The sequence below is a fragment of the Aedes albopictus genome, chromosome 2 (genome assembly GCF_035046485.1).
Source record: "Aedes albopictus strain Foshan chromosome 2, AalbF5, whole genome shotgun sequence".
In the NCBI taxonomy this organism is placed as follows: Eukaryota; Metazoa; Arthropoda; class Insecta; order Diptera; family Culicidae; genus Aedes; species Aedes albopictus.
In genome coordinates, this window is record NC_085137.1 from 513,346,761 (window position 1) to 513,370,703 (window position 23,943).

Below are 23,943 nucleotides of genomic sequence, written 5' to 3' on the forward strand. Positions count from 1 at the left end.
AATTATCAAATCATCTTTGGAGCTTCCATTCGATCAAAACACTAGTGCGATGGGTTAAAAACAGTGTTTTTAAAAACTACTACGACCCAATGCTAATTACTACACACTTTGCTCAAGTTGACGACATCGTCTAGTCCATCGTGAGTATTGGTCCTAGTAGGGGGAAAGTTGGGAAAGGGTCCAGGCTTTGCAATCAGCTGTCCTGCAGCTCCACCTGGTCACTCTTCAAAAAAAAAAAAAAAGATTTATCTAGGTAGATAAAGCTAGACATCGTAAGATAAAGATTAGTTCTTCCAAACAAGGGACAAAAATTGTTTTTTGTTGGGAAATCTAAGGGTTATGGAGAGTCAAAGTTGAGCAATTCGTATGGGGTTTTTACTTTTTTTAGCGCTCTGTCCCGAAAGGGATATAGTTTTGACGCATCGGTTTTGTTGCAGATGCATTTCTTTCAGGTACGTATGGCATGATGTACCCCAGGCTGCTATTCCGTATTGGTATCGGGTGTGAATGAAGGCGAAGTACTTTTTCAATAGGAAGTGTTGAGGAACAAAGTATGATAATTTACGCAGTATTCCGAATAAAGATGAGCAGTTTGCAACTGTTTCTTGGATATGAACATTCCATTTTAGTCTGTTATTAATCCAGAATCCCAATTATTTGAAACTTTCAACTTCTTCGATAACAGCTCCGTTGATTATCAATTCCATTGTGACGCCTGATGTATCTCTTTTGCCGAACTGTATCAGTTTAGTTTTCTGTAAGTTAAGCGCCAGAAGATTAGTTTCAAGATACTTCATAATCTGCTGTAGATCATATGACATATCACAATACAGTTCTTGCTGCATATGAGATTGCCGTATCATCAACAAACAGCGTTAGTTGTCCTCTCAAGCGCAGTTTTGGTACGTCGTATGCATATATTAGAAACAACAGGGGTCCAATATTACCGCCTGTGGGACTCCACAGTTCACCGTGCACGTTGTACTTTTAATTCCGGATATCATGACTTGTTGCTCACGATCCGTTAAAGAACCGTACGAGTACCGTAGGCTTCAAGCTTTTTCAGCAGGATGTGATGGTTTAGGGTATCGGATGCTCTCGAAAGGTCAAAAAAATGGCTGCATCAGACGTTTTCATCGACTAGCTCCAGGACTGCAACTTTAGTTGACGAACCTTGTCGAAAACCAAACTGATACTGGAACAGTTAGCCGGTGGACTGCATAAAGTTGTTCAGACGCGAGCATAATAGCTTTTCGAATATTTTGACAGTACAGATATTGGTCTATAGTTTGTCGCACCACCCTTGAAAACCGGATGCACAAGCACTAGTGCTAGTTTTGGACCTCTGGGAAAAATGCCAAGCGAGATACTGTCGTTGAAACAATAAGTTAGAAGGCTGGAAAGTAGCACACTGTGCGTTTTTAATGCCCCTACTAAAAATCCATCTATCCAGTAACCTTTGAAACATCCAGTCCACAGAATTCACTGTAACCATCACTTCAAATGACAACCATCAAAACAGAGACGAACCACGATTGAATTGTTACAAGTAGTATCAACAACATTCAACAAAAGCGATGGTCTGTTCTTATTGAATTTCACGATGAAGAGCGAAGCTCTAACTGCATGAATTTGTGTTCTATACCTTACATTAATATTCACATGGCGTGCAATATTTGTGTTTTTGTAGTGCCGTGCACTGACTACTGTTGTGACTTGTAAAGCATGAGCGTGATGAAGGTCCCATCGCATCAATGTATGAGTTCTTAGCCGATGTGCTTGTTAGCGTTGTTACGTCGGTTTTTTTTGTATTTAGACAGTGATGGTGCACAAGACTGTTTATATTTGAGTAAATCTTGCTGAGACCGGCCCACTATTTCACCTTGTCTTCAAAAATGTTTTAGGTGGCGATTTTCTGAAAGTCCTCGCTAAAAAAGTAAAGAAAATGCAATTTGGTTACTCAAATTGATGGACCCCCATTAGTAAGAGGCACAACAATTTTTGCAGACATAATTAAATTAATTAATTATCGATTTTTGCGGCTAAACCAGCCGAATGGAAGTTTTACTTTATTCCAAAAGCTAGACTTTACATATACTGGCGTGAGTGAGAAATGGACAAATTGAGGTGAAATCTGCGAAAAAGTTACTCGTCCTCTCGGTGAGACTCGAACTCACGACTCCTACTCACTAGACAGGCGCGTTGCCGCTACGCCACGAGAAGACTCGAAGACGTAGCTGCTAACCTGAATTCAAGTTCAACACAAAATTCCGAGGTTATCTTTTCCACAGATTGCACCCCTTTCGGATGGAATGAGATGTACATCCACACTACGCATATATTGTATATGTAAAGCCTAGGCGAGAGCGCATTGTTTTTTGTGTGTTGGAAGTCCACACACCTCTCATCGACGACTGTGTCGAAGAGATCGCGTGGTGAGCGGAAAGCTTCCAACGGGTCGCGACGTTCTCAAACGACCGGTTACGGAACATGAGTCCGTTGCTCGATGACATAATTAAATTAAGTAATTATCGATTTTTGCGGCTAAACCAGCCGAATGGAAGTTTTACTTTATTCCAAAAGCTAGACTTTACATATACTGGCGTGAGTGAGAAATGGACAAATTGAAGTGAAATATGCGAAAAAGTTACTCGTCCTCTCGGTGAGACTCGAACTCACGACTCCTACTCACTAGACAGGCGCGTTGCCGCTACGCCACGAGAAGACTCGAAGACGTAGCTGCTAACCTGAATTCAAGTTCAACACAAAATTCCGAGGTTATCTTTTCCACAGATTGCACCCCTTTCGGATGGAATGAGATGTACATGCACACTACGCATATATTGTATATGTAAAGCCTAGGCGAGAGCGCATTGTTTTTTGTGTGTTGGAAGTCCACACACCTCTCATCGACGACTGTGTCGAAGAGATCGCGTGGTGAGCGGAATTTTTGCAGGCTCCTCGATTTTGGTCATATGGAGGCTCATTAAAACCTTTATAACTAACTCGAAAGTTTCGCCTAAAACCCCCTCAAAACGAAAGGTTGTTGAAAAGAGGAATGATAGAGCAACTATTTACAATTATAAAAGTTGGGTCGGCCATATTGATTTTGATCTTTATCTCTCTCTCTTCTTGGCGTAACGTCCTCATTGGGACAAAGCCTGCTTCTCAGCTCAGCTCTGTTCTATGAGCACTTCCACAGTTATTAACTGAGAGCTTCCTCTGCCAATGACCATTTTGCATGCGTATATCGTGTGGCAGGCACGAAGATACTCTATGCCCAAAGAAGTCAAGGAAATTTCCTTTACGAAAAGATCCTGGACCGACCGGGAATCGAACCCGTCACCCTCAGCATGGTCATGCCGAATACCCATGCGTTTACCGCCTCGGTTATATGGGCCCTTAATTGCATCAGAACTTCAGACGCACAAATCTCAAGAAGCAAACTTCAAACAACAGTACATTTTATCATTCTGCTCTTGCTTACTTGTAATAAGCTTAAAATAAGAAAATCAGGTGCGCTGGTTTTGTTTACGAAGAGATTTGTGCGATCGAAATCGTCAGTAGGTGCCAAAGTCGGCCATAATGGCGGCCATTTTGGGATCCTAAAAAGTCTGTCCTTAACAAAGGCTAACAATGCCAAGGGGAACACTGAAGTCAATACCGATAAGTCTTTGGTAGACAATGTCTGATGTTCACAAAAATCAATAATAATGCCTCTTCTTCTTCTACTCATTTTTCTTGGCCCAATGTCCCAACTGGGACAAAGCCTGATTCTCAGTTCTACAGTTATTAAGATTAACTGAGAACTTCCTCTGCCAATGACCATTTGACAAGTGTATATCGTGCGGCAGGCACAAGGACAGGCACGAAGATATTCTATGCCCTAGAAAATCAAGGATTTTTTTCCATCACGAAAGGTTTCTATACCAATTTGGAATCGAACGTTGATTCTCAGCGTGTTCATGCTGAATATTTTCAATTTTCATAGTCAATGACAGCTATCAACGTGAATAGTAGGAATCTTACCCTGAGGGATCAAAATATATTTATCTTATTTTAACTCATTTTGATGAATGCATTTTCTCACTTGCTTACTTGATACTTGACCGGTTACAACTCGTTGCGGTGAGTCTATGCCGAATGAAGCAATTACCTCCACTGGTCACGGTCCTGGGATAATCGCTTTCAGTCGCCCTGAACGTTTAATGTCCGAAGGTCCTTCTCAACTGCAAAAAGCCAACGTGTGCGCGTCCTAACACGAAACCGTCATCCTATATCTTCCTGATTGTCTGCTGAATATAGTTTTAGTTTGCCGTTCCTCTGGCATACAAGCTACGTGCTCAGCCCACCGCAGCCTGCCTAGTTTTATTCGTTTCATCTATCTATACCCATCGCTTTATACACTTCGTACAATACATAGTTCTTCCGATGCCGTCAGGTACCGTCCAACAGAAAATTGAATGAAAAAATATAATCAGCTCACAATGAACAGGGCGCAACGAGAACGAAAAAAAAAAGATCTTAACTTTGAATTTTCGATTATTTTAAACTCTGATACACAACAGTACGTGTGCAAGATATTCATCTACACCCATCTGAAGAAGTTTCAAATGCAAACTACACTACCAGTCATAAGTATAGAAACACAAAAGGTATTGTAACAATATTGTCTCGCATTGACTCAATTCGATATTTCCAAAACACACTCGACTTCCAAAGATGTTGTCTTCAGCAAAATTCTTCAGAAACGTAAAAGCAACAACTTTTCTGCATTTTTTTGCGGCATTTTTGTAAGTAATTTGGTTTTACAGATATCGAGGTGAGTCAAGGTGATGCAATATTTTTGCAATAATTTTTGTGAGTCTATACTTAAATGCCCAGAGCAGCGGTAGGCATGGTTAAGCATGCTACCGTGCGCTCTTGTATGCCTGTATTGCTTCCCCTATAAAAGGGAAGCTCTGAATGTATATCGTTAGTGTGTATCGTCATATCACCGCCGTGTGGAGCACTGCCACACGGTGGTGCGAATAAATCGTTATTAGTTGAATCAGCGTACACTTTTCTCTTGTCGTCTGGAGTCTCGTCGGTTAGTTAAAAGTACACAGCGTAGGGCCGTAAAGACATCCTGGCCGAAACATATATGCATGTACTAGAACTGGAATCGAGTTCTGTTCTAAGCCATCAGGCGACGGAGACAGACAATAGGAATAAGAAGTGCCCGTCTAGCAAATTGGGAGTCATGAGTTCGATTCCCACCGGAGCACGTGGATTTCTTATCGCAATTTAAACCTCAATGTATCCTTCGACCACGTGTTTCTGTTCTATACACCGTGTCCAATAAGTTCTCATACAAAATCAAATTGAATTCATTTCTCATCTGTAATTAGGATTTTCAAAGTAAGTGTATTTATTAATTGTCCTTTATCCTTCTCTGTTGATCGCTTAAGTGTCGTAAGTCCATTTCAGCTGGCACGCATGTCATTTCATTTGTATTTTGTCTCATTTTAACGGGTCAAGGTTTTAGGTTGAAACAAATTAGGTTGCTGTCCTCGCCATTGCTAGTAGCAACTATGACCAGAAGAGAAGAAATATAACATTCTGTATTGGTGAAGTACGAAGCCGTTTTATGTTGTATAAAATAAAACGTAAATTAAACAAAAATGTCCATCTACCTGTTTTAATGAAATTTGTTGTGTTAAAGAAGCATGGCTGCATATTATCTTGTTGATTCACATTATTCTCACTTCTAAAACATGCTTGTGTTCCTGTTGTGATAAATTTTGTTCAAAATTTACGTTTTATGATGTTTATCTTTAATATAACGGTCATTTTCAAGGAAATCAGCCCAAGTTGAGCTTACTTGGAAATTGTTTACCATATCATCACTGAAATTGCTTAAATTTAACCTTAGTATATCCATTTGGTACAATACTGGGGATAAAAACTCAAAATTTAACCTTATGGACTCTATTTAGCTACCGTAGAATGAAAAACTTTCCGAACATTTTTCTTGCGTGCCGGAGCAAACGGATTTCAGAAAACGGAAGTGTACTACTAGGCTTCTAAAAACAAACAAAAAATATCGTTATTCTAAACCGTATGCTTTATTGAATCAGTATTATGTGGCCCTTCAATACATGTATTCATTTTGAAAATATTAATAACAGATGAGAAATAAAATTATATGTTCTGAATTTGTATTTTGTATGAGAACTTATTGGACACGGTGTAAAAGGATGATAATTCGTTCCAAATACTTTATCTAGATAATTTCCATTACGACGAAGGACCGTCCATTGATTACGTAAGGATCTATTGCGAGCAAACTACACATTTTCCTATTTTGAACATTCCGTCATAGTTAAGAACAGTGTTCGAATAAAAATATGGAAGTTAACTTATTGTTTTTACGGCAACGTGTTTATCGACAGTAACAGATGTATGTAAATAGAATTTAAACTTTAAAGTGTATTATATCAACTACATATTTTTTTAAGCGTTTGTATTTTTATCGTCTTTTGTAAGCAAATAGGGTCAGGGTGCTAGTAGCGTAGTAATCTTACGATCTCATTCCTTTATTTTGAGTAAAACAAAACTGGGAGCACCCTACTAAACAGAGAATCCCTAAATATATATTTATGATGCCAGGCTCCTACTTATAGTAACTGCAGACAATAAGTCTGTACAACTTCGATCGTATTGATGCGCACACTGAGTATCGACAAACCTGTTGGCCTTGAATAATTGTTATAGTATTAGGATACGTACATGCAACATAACCTTTGTCTCTGAATGTTTTTCTCAGCTCTGGATAGGGTTCGGCATGACCCACATGTGAACGCAAATGTACCTTGAACATATGATATTTTTATTCCAGCGTAGTATTTATATGCACCCAACCCACTTTTCTGTGATCTCTCCAATTAGCGATTTCCTGTTTATCCTACGAAGCGAATTTGAATCTACAATTGCACTGACTGTCTATTTAGCTAAGCTAACACAGCTAAGTACTAATTGTCCCTATGTTCTGTCGTCTCTTCTCCATTGCAGACAATCAACGACAAAGCCGAGAGAGTCAACTACCGTTATCTACACTCTAATCATCTCGCACGTCACGTCATCCCACAACAAACAACACAACTTACATCGCCGCTGAGATCGCCAGTCAGCCAGTGTCAACTATTACCCAGTTCAACGGAAGGCTCAGCAAACAAGGGATCGAAAGTGAATCGTCGCCTCGTTGCCTACTAGCAGTGCTGCTGAGTGATCTTTCGACGAAGATATTCTTGTGTGCAAAATCACTACCACACTACTGTGCTGTGCTGGGTAAATGCCACATACCATACATAAATCTGTGAGAGCTGGTTCGTTATCCGTTATCACAAGTTCTCGAGGAAACGCTGTGATTCTAAGTGCAGCGGCAGCACAACAAATTGAACAATTCTCGCGTTTAGTATCATACAGGCGTATCTACAATGATCGATTTCTCTTCATCGATTTTCTCTTCGGATTATTCCGGGAAATACGACCAGTATTCGGATGATCTCTCGGTGTATATCGGTAAATAACGACTAGGACTAGGTTCTAAAACAACAAAACCAACCAACAATGATTTTCCGGCCAAGTTATTAACCAAAGAGAAAATCGATGAAGAGAAATCGATCATTGTAGTTACGCCCGTATGATACTAAGCGCGAGAATTGTAGCCACTTCAGTCAGCGTTGATGGTGTGTAATGTGGTTATGTGTGACGAGATATCTCGGTTTGTTTTGTACCCTCCCTTACCGTCGAACGGGGCTAACACTTTTTAAACTGATTCTCCTTCAATTTTAAATCGATATTTTAAAGTTACACACTTATTTCTGAATTGCCTGTTCGGTACTTTTTTGACGAGATTATAACAGCAGTACGATCTCGGTAGTTTCGGTAATCGATTTTACTGAGGCTCAGTAAAACAACTGTCAAAATCGTATGGAAAAGGTAAACAATGCATTTTTACTGAACGAGTTCGGTGCTCAGCAGTTTTAATCTCGTCAAAAAATTACCGAACTCGGTAATCAAAATTAAGTGTGTAGATAGTTTGAGCAATTTCGTTGCAAACAGATCAAATTTATCAATCAAAAATAATTGCCAATAGTTAGCTGAGTGTTCATCAATAACTGAGTCATTGAACGACTTAGTGCGATGTTTCAAAACCAACGAACTTATTCGATTTTGATAACTATTAAACTAAACATTTTCTTTGTAGCTCAAATGTCGAACAAATTTAAAACTTCAATAACGAAATCCCCCTTTCTAATTTAGCCCCCCTCGACGGTACGCATCGTCCGCCGGGGTTGTTCCTTCTTCCTGCTTCACTTTCGTTTGGAAATCCGTATCAAACCCGATAACATCGGTAGACAGAGCGATCAACAACACTATCGTACACAGCTGCAGTCTGCAGCAAGCAGCCTGAGCGATCGTCGTCAGTCGGTGATCGATTACGAAGCGCGAAAGGCGTTTTGCTCGGTTGCGGTGTGCGTTGATAGGTGATCGGAACAGTGCCAATGCAGTAGTGATTCATTGGGTGCAATCAGATCGTCGCAGGTTCTCACTTGGCCAATTTGTTTCGTAGGTAATAGCCCGCCGTGCCAACCAAACCTGCGTGCTTGTTTGACGAGTAATAAATCTATGAATGAGATTGTGCAACGATCGCGCCGGGACCGTGGAAAAGTGTGGAATGCAGCACAAAGGAAACAAGTGTGACTCAAGTGGAAGTGTGCACTATTTACATTGCACCACAGTGATCAACTTACAGTTCAAATAGTAGCCGCATTTATTAAATGTCAGTAAACAAAAGTATTCGCCAATTAAATTTAAAGCAATAACGAAGTATATCAACACATAATCCAGTTGACACTGTGAGAGTGTTTTGTGCGCAAACGGCGGGGATTTCAATTGAATCGAATCATCAAATAGTGAAAATGAAACCGCTACGACTGATGCTAGATGTTAGGACGCTAGGTATAAGTGTATTAATACTATGGGCCAGTTCGTTAACGGCCGCAGTGCAAGTGGATGAGGTGGTGGTCGACGATCAGCTGGATGGGCCAAATGTGTGCAAGGAGGTGGAACAGTATCAACTCTTTGTGACAGCTCCCCGGGAAGTTACGTATCAGGAGCGATATCAGAAGTGGTGCGTTGCAGTGCCGCCCCGATGTTCGGCGTATCGAGTGAAAACGAAGATTGTGAACGAAACCTCGAGCGTAACCAAGGAGCGGATACTGAAGAAGTGCTGTACCGGGTACGAGAAAAATCAACAAGGAGACCGGTGCATTCCGGCGTGCAGTAATGGGTGCAAACACGGAGTGTGCATAGCACCGGAGACTTGTAAATGCAACGAGGGATACGCCGGGAAGATATGCAACATAAGTGAGTATAGTTTGCACAACTAATATAATCTGTAGGGGTACAACCTTTTCTGTGTAGGAAAAGTGATAGCATAATGCGTTGTTTGTTAGTTATTTGATTCAACAGGACCGTATGTTGGTTATTCTCTCTCGTAAAGTTTCTGCAATTGAAAAGTACAGTTCGTTTTTTGGTCCAGTATCGGACAATGTATTTGCAAATTTGATCAACCAGCTCTCCAAGGGTTGGCCAACTTTGGCATTTTTGCCCATAGAATTTGGCCCTAGCGCGAATTGTGGAATTGATTTTTGCTGTTCCACCATGGGAATTTCGTTGAGTGTTCATGATAACACTCTGATATGCATCTGAGTTTTTGCATCGAGAGTTTTTCCTTGTAGTATTAACTTCTTTCTATTCAGCAACTTATGACGAATAACTTTGTTCTATGAATTTGGTGTGTGACAGTTATCGCCATAGTAGTTCACTATATGGCAAAAGTGGATATTTGCTATGATTTCAAATTTTGCATCGCTTTAAGAGTTTTGCATCGCTTTAAGAGTTTCAATTACAACATTGACGGGCTTGGTGGTCTAGTGGCTACCGCTTCTGATTTGTATGCAGAAGGTCATGGGTTCAATCCCTGGCCCGTCCTTTTCATCCTGCTTTGTATCTTTCTATCCACATTCTCTCACTCTCTCTTCTCTACATATACAACTCATGTATATTCATATGTTCATAGCCATCGCTAGAACCAGAAACGAATTGAAAAAAGTTGTTTCCCTCCCTTCCAACTTCCACTCACAGCACAGTGTATATATAACGCCTATAAGTTATGCAACCAAAGCGTGCTGTGCCGCTTGACCTTATTCACCTTATTCACCACACAATCTATCACGAACACTATAAATAACCCTATCCATGGATCGCATCACCAACCCAACGGTGACTTCCAGATCTTCCATCCTTTCCGTCTAAAAATACCCCAGTCCGTGCGGGTTGTGGGGACGCAGAGTGCTCTCGGTCTCTAGTAGCAACAACCAGTACACTCTAACATTCCTTTCCCTTCCCAGCTGACTATAAGGACTTGGCCGGCGCCGTTATTGATCAAATATGCATAAGCTGCTAAAAAAAATTGCACTTTGAGAATAAGTGGAATGTCCCAGCCCCTTATTCAGTTGGATCACAGTGCAACTGGTACCAGTTCAGATCAATCACGGAGGAGCAACCATTGACATGTATAGTCAGAATTGATCGTTTTTTTTTTGATCGTTTAAGAGTTTCAATTACAACATACATTTACATTCTTATTACTAAATGGCGCATTACGGCGTAAGATCTACCAAACCAAATTTTGATGTTGTAGTATCCCAGCTTGGTTAATTTAAATGCAGAAAAATTCCAACATCAAGATTTGATGTACAGTCATAGCTCATAATTATGGGTTATTTTCATTTGAATAATATGACGAGCAGACTGACTAATAAATGTGACAGAGTGACACATAGTTGTGTAATGATTGTACTTTTTATTTTATTTAAAATTTTTATAATGGGTCAAAGCTTGAAAACTTTCTACGACAACTTGAACAAATTGATCTTGAGCTTTTTTTACCTTCATTTATTAAGGGAATAAATGAAAGTAAATTAATTTCTAATCCTATTCATGCTCCTAGTCAAGAATTAGCTGAAATCCAGATCAGTTATGTCTTTGTAGGTTATTATCATAGCAAACAACTTCATTTTGCAAATTTAGTTTTTGATTCTTTCCTTCCCACGACTTGATGCGACCATTGCAAAAAAAAATGTTTAAATAAAAATGATTCCAAATTTGCTAAATCAAATAAATTGTTTTGATTGCAAATCTTTAGGTTTTTGATTTTTCATTCATATTTCCACTATTGAATCAAGTAGGGTAAAAATACTATACTCCCACCCCCAAATTCTGCACCAATCTTCGCCACTTCCTACATAAAAATGGAATTTGTATGGAGGGGGCGAAGACTAGAGCAGTGGCGAAGTCTAGTGCTTTGACCCTAGTTAGCATTTGGTTTAACTTAATGAGGTTTCAATCATTTTCTAAGAAATATTGAATTATAAAAATTTCGTTTGTTCCGGGTTCGTTGAAAATCGATGGTGCTCTACAGCAACCATGGGAAGTGGAGGGTTAAGTGATTTTTCAACATACTTTAACTCTTCAACGTTTATAATGACGTCATCTGCCATGTGATCTTCTCTGGATACAAAAAAGCTTCTACACAGAGTATTTCTTAGAAATTTCAGAAAATCAACTCAGGAGTCAGGAGTTCTTCCCCAGGATACTTCATATAGAAATTTCTCTAAGAATCTCTTCTGATATTTTTCTAGAGATCCTTGTGAATACAATTCCATTTTTATTTTTATTTCTAAGATTTTTTTTAATGGCTTGCCTCATGAAAAATACCAGTAGAAACATTGGAAGAAATTTGCTGTAGAAAACTCGCGAAAGAGTTTTTGACAAGACCATAGAGTCATTTTTCAGTTAACTGTCACATAAAACACTGGTAGGTTACTGGAGGAATCGCTTTGAAAATTTGGTGAAATTCCTCAAAATATCCTCAAAATCTGCGTTAATTAACCCAAGTAAACACAGTGACTTCTGTGCAACCCTTACATGCGCTGCCGTGACTGTTTTGTAACCAACGGTGTTGCCTGGGAATCCAAGATTTCCTTCACAGATATTCTTAGAAGAAGAGTACATGTTCAAAAAAAAATCAATTCGCTTCCAGAAATTCCTTCACAAATATTTCTTAGTCATCCCTGGAGTAATCCATTAGAAGTTACTAGAGGTGGTGTTCTCATAAGAGTATTTCCGAATTACCGGTGAATTTTTAGAATGATCCACCATATCTACGAATGAGTGTAATCAGTTATCCACTACCTAACTGACACTGATGAAGATTGCAAGTGGTAGTCGAAATACGCGTATTTGTCAAAGGATAAGCAAAATAGGGCGGAATTAAAAGGTACAAAACTGATAACACTCATTCGAAGAGAGTATTCTGCTTAGAGAGTTCTAAAAGTCGGTACAAGATCACCATATCTAATTTCTATAAGTTCTTAGATTATTTTTGGGAATCCCCTGGAAAAAATGTTGAGGGGAACCCAGAAGGAAGCTTATAAACACATGCATATGATCGTGTACCGACTTTTCGAACCCTCTAAGCAGAATACCCTCTTCGAATGAGTGTAATCAGTTTCGTACCATTTAATTCCGCCCTAATTGGGTTTTTAAATTTAGAATAATGTATAGATTTTTTGATTCTGAGCTACTATGATTTTTCTCAGATTTTTAGAACTTTATTTGGATACCTAGAATCAATTACAAAGGGATTTTTTGAAATCACTTTTTGACAGCTGGGCAACTGCTTGACAGCTCCGCCCAGTACAAAATGCGACAAATCGCTTCCATACAAACTTTAAACTGATTTTTAAATAGGTTCCCGGGCACCTAAATTCGTGAAAATTTGGATTTCGGCTCAGTTTTGCATGCAGATTCAGAATATGGTATTATCTCAACACCGCTAAAGAAGCCAATTGCTTATCCTTTGACAGATACGCGTATTTCGACTACCACTTGTAATCTTCCTCAGTGTCAGTTATTAGGGCGGAATTAAAAGATATGAAACTGATTACACTCATTCGAACATGCATATGAACTATGGAGACAAAATCCCAGGTAATCTTTGTAAGGATTCCTAAATTACTGAAGGAATATGAGGAAAAACCTCTAAAAAAACCAGGTCCTGTCCTGTCACACTATATTGGAGGTCGTTTGAAGAAAGCATCTTCTCTCTCATTGGTCGGGTGAAGATCACTGCGTCTAGATTATAGAACTATTGCTGTGAAATACGCAAGTCGCAATCTATTACTGAACAGTGTGTCACTGAGATTCCTTGGTATCAGCTGAACTCAAGACCAGTATTATTGATGAAAAGAGGTCCTAAGTTACAGTGTCTCACCTGAATGGGGGACTATAGTTTTATAAAGCCTACCACGACCTTGAGGGATAAGATCCATATGTCAGCAGGTCCTATGAAGGGCTTGTCTAGAAATTTGAACCTACGATGGGTGAGTGCGCTGCAATAGCAGAGAATGTGTTCTGATGTTTCTCAAAGAAGCGACAATTTGAGGTTTGGATGGCTCCGATCAGTTACAGATGGTATATGCAGGGGCAGTGTCCAATAGCCTAGTTTTGATGTTAAGGTTCCTTAACTTGAGACCTAATAGTTGTTGGGTTTTCTTGGGGTATATCGGGATGAGCTTTTTGGATTGGTTAGTATGGGGAAGTGCATTCCAGTTTAATGTGATTTGTTCAGTTTTATTTTTTACACCTTTCATTAGATTCATTCCTGGCTAGCTCATCAGCAATCTTGTTTCCCTCTATAGACTCGTACTGCGATCCAATATACATTGATAGACATTCGTTTAACCGAGGCCCAAAAATTTTCAAAAAAATGTCAGGGAACTCATACAAAAGATTTTATGATAAAACTTTTTTATGGAAGTGATAGTATACACTACCCGTCATAAGTACGGACTCACAAAAAGTATTGCAACAATATTGCATCACCCGGACTCACCTCGGTATCTCCAAAACCTGAGGACTTACAAAGGTGCTGTCTTCAGCAAAGTTATTCAGGAGCCCAAAAGCAACAACTTTTCTGAAGGCGGCATTTTTGTAACTGATCTGGTTTTAGAGATATCGAGGTGAGTCAGGGTGATGCAATATTGTTGCAATACTTTTTGTGAGTCCGTACTTATGACGGGTAGTGTATATAGTACTGTTTTATGGCAAGGTGACACATCACACTTACATATAGACTGAAACTAAAACGAGGGTAAAAACCATTCAAATGTCATTTTTTACCTAGACATTCGTTTAGCCGAGGTGAATAAAAAAATGGTTTTCAATAGATTTTTTGTAACTCACGAATGTAGGGTAAAAAAATATAATTTGGACATGTATGTAATTTGGACAGGCACGGCGTTGTATGTCTTGTTCCGGAGAGCTTATAAAAGTAGATACTTCTCAATATCGATTATTGGATCAAGTAGACCCTATTCTGATGACTTACGGTGGAAATACGCTTAACAATTAAGAATTTACTTCAACATTATCGAAAATGTAAATTATTTCACTAAAACCCCTCAAATGCACAGGTATGCAAGACGACATACACTTCACAGTCACATACAATATTCGCCTCAAAATCGTTGAATTAATAACGGTAAGAAATTTAAAAGCCTTAGTGCAATGAAAAATGTTCAATAAAGAAGCATTAGGCAGCCAATCTCTTAACATTCATCTAGAACGCTTAAAATAAGTGGTGTCCAAAATACATTACAAGTTTTCTACTGTAAATATATTTTGGTCATCTGACGAACTACATGGGCATGCTGTGCAATTGCATACTTGGAGGCGTATTCTGTGGGTCTGACGATATTTTCTCTATTTTAACTAAAACTGTAATAGTTATCAAAATAGATGCCTGTTAAGCGGAAAAATTTGATTATTCGTAATAAAATATTTGTTATTTTGTGCTACTTCCATAATTTAGCAGTATTCATGGCTAAACATTGAGATAATTGCCCTGTCCAAGTTATATATTCCTGGGGGTGTCCAAAACATATATTCGGTTTCCAAAAAGCAATTCTAAATAGTGATTTTCTCAGCTTAAAATGCTTTCGTTAAGGTTTTTGTCACCAGAAATGCAAAGTACAGTCATATTATAAGCGTATTAGGAACTTTGCGAAAAAATCAATTACTTTCTAAGGAAGCTAGGGGATGATTATTTCAACGTTGTCTTCAGCCTGTCCAAAATACATTTCGAGGATATACTCCAAGGCATTTAGTTTATGACTTGTTAGCAAGATAATTGACCTTAAAAGTTTATTTATTTGTGAAATTCAAAGAAATATTACAAAAATTTGTCCCGATAAGAAGAAACGATTATAAATTAATTTATTTAAGGAAAATGCTTTCTGTAAACACTCTAATGTAAGCTAGATTTGTTGTTTTTGAAATATGGCACAGAATTATTGTTGGAAATGTTTAAATTGGTGCATAAAATGTCGTGAGAAAATAAAGTATATAGGTTTTCGGTTAGTTGAACATCGAAATGACATTGATGAAAGCTAAAATAAATAGTTCTGTGTAGTAATAAAGACATATCCTTATGCCTCTGAAGTATAACTGCATAATATAAGCATTACTAAATGAATTAGAAGACTGTCAAGCGAACGAACTACAATAAGAGTCGGAATTTTCGAACCCTGTTTATTTTAAAACAGATGTTCATACAAAAATGCATGACATGGTCATAACATTGGCTTATTTCATTCAATCTGAGGAAATATATTATAAATCAGTCTTATATTTGAACTACATTCCTTTTTAACATGATTTATTTGAAAAGAACGTTCAAATTATAAAACATGTAGTTCATGCTAGAAATTTGAATACTTTGGGTGTCATTTCCAGGGCTGTTACAACTAGCGCGGATTTTGCGTTTGGCGCGGTTTTTGCGTTTCGCGCGTTTTTGCTAATTACGGCGCGGATTTTGCGGAAATGGTTTTCAAATGCACTAACATTAAATAACATAAAGCTCAACACAATCAGAAAAAATAAAGTACATTTTCAAATTAGAGTTATGTAACATTGAGCTTGAGTAAAAAACAATGTTAATGTATCTAGCTTGGACTACTAGATAAGTTGCTCTGCACTTAAAGCTCAGTTTGAAATAAAAAAAAAAACAGAATCATGGCACGGTTTCTGAAATAATTCGAGCTTTTTGGTGACTCTAAAATCTGTAGTAGTCATTGGTTTTGTAGACTGTGTATGTCTGAAAAAATCAATCTAATTGGTTTTCTGACACAGTATGTCGTGAAATTTCTGAAAATATGTAAGATGTTCTAGAGATTATGAAGAATTCATTAGAAAATGGTTTGGAAAAACTCTAGATAGAATATTAATCATAAGAATTTCTAGCTAAAGTTAAAAAAACATTAAGGATTTTCTTGATTTATTATGAAAGAGTTCCTAAATGACGGAATTGGCAATATTTTCTGAATCAGTTAATAGTGGAACTTCTGTCAATTTTTTTTGCCAAAAGCTCTGATAAAATTATCCTGAAAATACGTAAACAAACTTCTGCAGTCATGATACAATTTCTCTTTGATGTCCAATTGAAACACTCGTTAATGGTACAGCTATTGAAGGGTTTCTTGGTAGATTTTTTGGAGGATTTTTTTTTTGCAGAATACTTGAAGAAATGGTCAATGTTTTCTGAGGTGATTTGCTGAAATCTTCACTGAATTTTCAAGGGTTATGTGTGTCCAGAAATTTTTTTTCATAATATTTTCTTGAAATTTGTATCTTTACAAAATAAATGTCTACGGAAAGTAATCTATGAATTTCTAAAAAAATTTCTGAAAATTTTCATGCAATTTTCCCGAACTAGCTTTTATGACTTACTCTAGACTTTTTTCAGGATTTCTACCATAAATTATTTTGAAAGCTTCGTCAAGAATGCTTCTTTTTCGAAACTGTTGCAGCGAATAGCAAATTTTATTCTCCTAAAATAGTAAACTTATCAATAGCGATAAGCAAACAAAGAACTATTGATCCAATTTTTTCATTTCAGTTTGAAAAATTTTGAACTTGTCTTCAACATTTTTAAATTCTTGTTTGAGTTGTTATCTAATGTTATACATTCATCAATAGAAATACTCTTCGTATGTATTGCAACAAACGTCACAAATAGTTGATTTTCTTTGAAAAACTGACTTTACATGAGATTGATGCATCAAAACTATATGTTTTTGTACTGGCGCGAATTTGGTGACCTCGGTGCGGATTTAATATGTCTAGGCGCGGATTTTGCGGTTTTCAAATCGACACTTTTGTAACAGCCCTATTTCTCAAAATGTGAGGCATCCAATGTATGTTATTTGAGCCAGCGCACAGTCTAGCAGATATTGGGAGCTATTAGAAGACGTAATAGTAGTAAACGATGTGATTTATGCAAGTTAAACTATCATATTTAATCAAAACAATACTTATTTTTTTCTGTTAAAAACTTTGTTTTTCGTAGATTTCCAACCTGCACTCGTCGTGATACTTTTATCGGAATTTTTTAAAACACTTTCGATGAAAATAACTACAACAAATCTCAATTTGGAAACATTTTCAATATTATAACTTACTTATATGAGATCCATGTAAAATTAATATGGCAACACTTCTGAAAACTGTACAGTTCGGCTAAACGAATGTCTAGGCACAGTCGAGTCAAGTACAAGACACTGAAGACGACCTTACAGTTGAGGTCGAAATACGTATCTGTCAAAGGATGCAAATTCTTAGTGGAATTCAAAGGAACCGTACTTAACCCGATTTTCTTTTATTTACAGATATTCCCCTAACAAGCCCAGGTTAATCATCATCACATTTTCTGTTTATCTTGTATTCTACGGCCATTAGATAAATAATATATTGTTTCATCCCATTGACTAATGCAAATTACCTAGAAGATCCTCCAAAAATTAGAAAAAGAACACAAAATTTTTATAGTTGAGAAAAAATTAAAAAAAAATATGCCTCGGCTAAACGAATGTCTACAACTGTAGAACAGATAGACAAGATTGCGTATGGATAAGTTTTTCAAAGCCAGAATACATTCTCACATCAGCTCTGAGTTATAAGTGGTCGGTGTTCGGTCAGAGTAGACTACGCGATTTTTGGATTAGGTAAAGATATGCGAAGGATTTCAAAAACTTTGAACTTTTCGTCATTATTTTCATGCAGGTGTTTCATTACATAAAGAAACTATAGAAAAGTTTTCGGCTGTGCCACTGGGCGTTGCATGCTAGTCCGTTGTCTAGTGTCGTGCTTCCTTCAAAGAGCGAAAAGCTCACTAGAAGCATTGAACGTGTCCGTGTCTTTTTTTTTTATAGTATTTCCGATAAACATATACTACATTTAACATCACAAGTTCATGCAGGGCATTTTTCTGAAATCGTTGAAAAACAGATGGTCCGGTCTGACTTAAAGCCGACCATCTCCTCAGACATAAAAACACGAATTCTAGTATTGTATATATTACCCCTGAAATACTGGGGCCACTGTCCTAAGCGAACAGATATATTACTTCTAGGACCATATATTCCAAAGCCTGTCTTAGTAATCCAGACACAATATTTGAAATCAGTATAGGACACGGTAGTTGTAATAACTATTCCTTTAGTGATTTTATTTATTTCTATTGGGATTTGTTCCTCTTGGCATTTCTGCAGTATTTCCACCAAGCATACTCATCATCAGGCTTGACAGAAACTCCCTCGCGAGAAAATGAGGAAGCGATTTTGGCGATTTTCTGAGGAGTGAAAATAAAACTCAGAAATCACAACGCAAATCCTCAACAGCACCGAGCGCGAGCTTGCCGCGCAGCGAGGAGTTCGTCCAACACTCATAATTGCTTGTTGTGTTTCTCACGTCCACTCACACTCAAAAAGCTCTCGCGAGTTCCACTCCCATACAAAGAAAGACTCTCGAGGCGAAAATCGCGCTCAAAAACCCGAAATAATCATCGGCTCTTTTTTCGTATCCCTCTTCCTCGCTCAGTTTTTATTGCCTCTCTGTTTGGGATTCGTTCGCTCCCTCGCGACGAGGCAAAAGCAAAACACCGCTCTAGAGCATGTTGCAAAACTCTTTTGATTTCGATGAGGATTATCAAGCCTGCTCATCATGATACTCACTTTCTAATGATTCTTTCTGGAGTTTCCCGGAATGAATTTCTCAAAGTAATCTTCTAAAAATTCATCCATAGTATTCACAAATTAATGCTCATCATTTCAAGAATTTCTCTAAAAATTTAGTGTCAGATACTGCTTTTAATAAACTTTTTAAAAATTCTCCGTTCCATTGAAATGTTTTCAAGGAGGTTAAATTTTTTTTCAAAATATCGTCATGTTTTTTAACGAAGAATTTCTTTTTCGCTAGTAGCGATTTGCTACCGAATATTTAGCTCACAGACACAGACGAACCAAGAAATACTTAACGAGTGTTTACATATTGAGTTCAGTGCGACAGTATCCAGTTCAAACCATTCCTTTTATCGTTCATTCAGAAGATTCAGTACTGTGAATTAGATCAATGAATGCGTTCTGATTCAATCGCCTGAACGTTCTTCTACCTATCATTTTCACACATTTTGTTTGTTTCGAAGTTCGCTTCGGTAGTGTAACTTTCGGGTCATGTTTGTTTTTGGTGTGCAGTGCTTTCAGTCAGCATTGGCTTCTTTTGTACCACCTACTCATACTAAACGATCGAATTTTTCGATCGCTTAATATGAGTAGCTGTTACTAGCGCTCTCACGCCGTATATATGAGAGTTAGGTATGGCGTCCTTGGTGATAATTGAAGGAAAAACACTTATCTACAAGTTTGCCGAACACCTCATTTCAATATTATGCTTCTGAACTAAGCTATGGATAAATGAGTCAAATGATTGCCAGGTGATCGAAAACATCCTTGCTTGACGCAACTCAGACATTAATTTGCAGATCTCCAATTGATGGAATTCTTACAGTACAAGAATAGTACAGACGGACTCCCATGATGTGATAGAAAATACTTGTTAAACAAAACGGTCTACGCGACTCTACTCAAGCAGAATAAGTCTCAAGTTGATCGCAGATCATCAGCTCACAACACCCACAACAAACCTTTGTTCTGCTGAACGGTTGGCTGAAAAAATATTTTTTAAAGTTTATTCCGATTGCGAGGCGTTTAAGACCAATCAGACAGACCTCTTTTTTAATGCTCAATGTAGATTTTTGGTCAACATATCCTCTTGTTTATGTGGGTAACATATCTCTTCATGTGAAGCGACATGCTTACCATGATATTTAGTTCTGTATACCAAAATTGTTTCAGATATCGAGACAGCATTCATTCAAAAGCAGTTCTGCTAGTGCTTTCTGATTCCATATTGGAATCCCCAAGTAGTCATGGTATATGCCCTACGATTACTAAGTGGATTTACCAAATGCTCAAAAAACTAACATCTCTTCTCGACATTACATATGTCAAGTAGCGATTAATCACTATCATAACACCACTTTTGTGGAATCCCGCAGCAGATACGGTTTGAGGCAATTCGTTGCTATCACTTTTGGATAGTTTGTTCAAAATTGTTCTGCCTCCAACATTTGCTTGATTTTTTGTATGTCAGATAGCATTGTATTGTGTTATACTGATGGTTCCCTTCTAAGTAGAAGGTTTGGTAGACACTATGCCGGTTTTCAAGTTAAAATATTTTTGGAGTAGAAGGAACACTACCAGCACTCAATAGGGACAAATAGGATTAAGAGTTCCTTCCCTGTTCCTGCTTGCTTTAAACTACAGTATGACCCATAAAAAAATGCGAAAGTTTTCGAAGACATTGTTCATCTGCTTCCAATCGATAAACCTTGCATTTATCTATTGGATAATATAGTCGAGGCACTAATTTAACAATGGCATAGGAACATTTACTGATTTGAATCATAAACCATTGATAAAAATAATGTTAAACATAAGGATCTCAAAAACGTCCTCGCGCCAGAGGTGTTTTTTTAAGGTTGTAATTTTGATCAAATTGCTCTCAGTCACATTCAATTAAATTTTATTTCAAGTACTGCACTTTCGTAGTTAGACAAGGTCTCCAGGCGATCGTTGGTGCTTTGGACAAGTGAAAAAAAAATATTGTCTTATAAGTTACTAGCTGTACCCGGCAAACTTTGTCTTACCTACTGCGTTTTTAACGTTTCAAGTCCCTAGTCAAATCCAAGTCCCCGTTCAAAATGCACGAAAACCCGATTTTCAAAAAAACTCAATTTTCCATGTTTTTTGTCTCATAAACCTTCCTTGGGTGAAAACTAATAGAACAAAACTCAAACGACTCAAATCAGACCATCCGTTTGCAAGTTATGCGCGGTCCCACGTATGCCACTGCATTTATATATATATATATATATATATATATATAGATAGATAGATGGGACATTTACTGAAAATTAGAGTGTACGACAAATGGACATTTTCAGAAGAACAGATGTATGAAGCATCAAACTGTTGTTAAGTACTACGTATTTGTGTCTATTATAAACGTAGGTTTATAAGCCTTCATTAGCAAGAAATTATTTTGATTTTTTTTCAAACAGCTTGAAGTTTATTTATGGATCTATCTTATGTAAGGCTTTTGAAATATGCCACATTTTTTAGTTTTTGGTTCCTTCTTCTTCTTCTTCTTTATGGCTCGACGTTCGCATTGGAACTAGGCCTGCCTCGCTTCAACTTAGTGTTCTTAATTGCACTTCCACAGTTATTAATTGAAGGGCTTTCTTTGCCTTCCATTGCATGAATTTGTACATTGTGTGGCAAGTACAATGATACACTATGCCCAGGGAGTCGACTAAATTCTCCCGACTGGAACGGGAATCGAACCCGCCGTCTCCGGATTGGCGATCCATAGCATTAACCACTAGGCTAACTGGAGACCGCTTTGGTTTGGTTCCTAAGCATTTGATATTGTTATCAAAAAGTTTTTCAAATGGCCGCGTTTTTAAGAATACATATTTCTGCATGATTTCCATGTATTTAAAAGTTTTCATTCTAATTCGTGAAGCTCCGAAAATTTGAGGAAACATTTATTTTTTTTTTAGAAATTGATGGCACCTATTAGATATCCCATATACGTAACCAATGTATATTTTGACACAAATTTGAGATATCCTGTATGACAATCACCTCCTTATAGTAGCCCTATCTAAAAAAACTGAATTCATAAGAAATATTGCAACAAAAATTACCAAAGAAAGAAGGGATTTTCGCATTATTTTATGGGTCATACTGTAGATTAACACCTTCAATAGATTTATATTCATGCGATTCCTACTATCAGATGTCGATGCTGGGTCATTAGGCCGAAGGTCATTAGGCCGAAGGCCATTAGGCCGAAGGTCATTAGGCCGAATGGTCATTAGGCGAATGGTCATTAGGCCGAATGGTCATTAGGCCGAATGGTCATCAGGACGAATTGAAAGTTAGCCGTTGTTTTTACCTTTTCCAACAATTTTTGACAAAAACTAGTTTAACAATGGAACTAGAAAGAATAGCCTATGTTTTAAAGAAGGAAAAATTTATGAATTGAATATCAGCAGTTTCAGCGCCAAAAACTATTTCAGCAATGATACTAGAAAGAACAGCCTATATTTAAAAGAAGGAAAAATTCATGGGTAAAATATCAGTAGATTCAGCATCAATAAAGTATCTTCGTGCCTGTCACACGATACACACATGCAAAATGGTCATTTGCAGAGGAAGCTCTCAGTTAATAAGCTGAGAAGCAGGCTTTGTCTCAGTGGGGACGTAACGGCAAGAAGAAGACCCAATGACCATTCGGCCTGATGACCATTCGGCCTAATGACCATTCGGCCTAATGACCATTCGGCCCAATGACCTTCGGCCGAATGGCCTTCGGCCAAATGACCTTCGGCCGAATGGCCTGACACCTCAGATGTCATTGAAATATCGAGACTTGATTTAGCCACACCACCAAGAGTTCATTTTTTTTTTAATTTCTTTATTTCTAGTGTTTTTATTATATCGCAGTGTGCAACATAAATAATACCAAAATATCTGCATCTCATTCCAGATTGCCCTCCAAACCGATGGGGATCCGACTGCAGCCAGTTGTGCCAGTGCAAGAACAACTCCACGTGCAAAGCTCAGGACGGAAGCTGCGCCTGCCAGAAGGGCTACCGTGGGGACCACTGCGAGTACCAGTGTCCATCGGATCGCTTCGGCCAGGACTGTGCCGAGGTGTGCCAGTGCCAAAACGGGGGCAAGTGCGATCCGGTTTCCGGGGAATGTTATTGCGCACCCGGATTCACTGGACCGTTGTGAGTGTTTGAATTTTGATTTTCTGATTGTAGTGTTAATTTTTGGGTGGTGTTAATTGGAACTGTGCGCTTTTTGTTTCAGGTGTGCCGAGCGGTGTCCGGAGGGTAAACACGGGGAGCAATGCCGATCGGATTGTCGCTGCCAGAACGGTGGAAGTTGCGATTCTCAGACGGGTGAGTGTATTTGTCCGGCCGGTTATACCGGATCGGTATGTGCTAATCGTTGCCAGGGCCAAAGATACGGTCTGCGGTGCGAGCAAAAGTGTGAATGCTTCAACGGTGCCGATTGCAATCACGTGACTGGGGAATGTATCTGCTCGCCTGGATTTATGGGATCGAAGTGCTTGGATTCGTGTCCGCACAACACCTACGGATACAACTGCACGGAAGAGTGTCGGTGTTTGAACGGAGCCGTTTGCGATTCGGCCACTGGCAAGTGTTCTTGTTCTGCTGGATGGATGGGAGCGGACTGTAGGTTAAGGATATGTCCGGACGACCGATTCGGAGAGAACTGCACGGGTCAATGCGAGTGCGATAGGAACAACACCAAGATGTAGGTTTTGGTTTGGGTT

General features: G+C 38.3%; 1 protein-coding gene across 3 annotated transcripts in view; it reads left to right on the forward strand.

Moving 5' to 3' along the window:
• Positions 1 to 23,943, forward strand: part of LOC109409735 (protein draper) — a 130,175-nt gene that overhangs the window by 95,939 nt on the left and 10,293 nt on the right. For 2 of the 3 annotated variants that reach the window (XM_062854544.1, XM_029870209.2), the window contains exons 2-5: positions 7,054 to 7,329; positions 8,618 to 9,414; positions 23,125 to 23,371; positions 23,454 to 23,924. In XM_062854544.1, coding sequence (XP_062710528.1) covers positions 8,967 to 9,414; positions 23,125 to 23,371; positions 23,454 to 23,924 — 1,166 coding nt within the window. In that variant the 5' untranslated portion in view covers positions 7,054 to 7,329; positions 8,618 to 8,966. Of the gene's footprint in view, positions 1 to 7,053; positions 7,330 to 7,711; positions 7,731 to 8,617; positions 9,415 to 23,124; positions 23,372 to 23,453; positions 23,925 to 23,943 lie in introns of those variants that run through there. The other variant, XM_062854543.1, reaches the window with a different exon arrangement.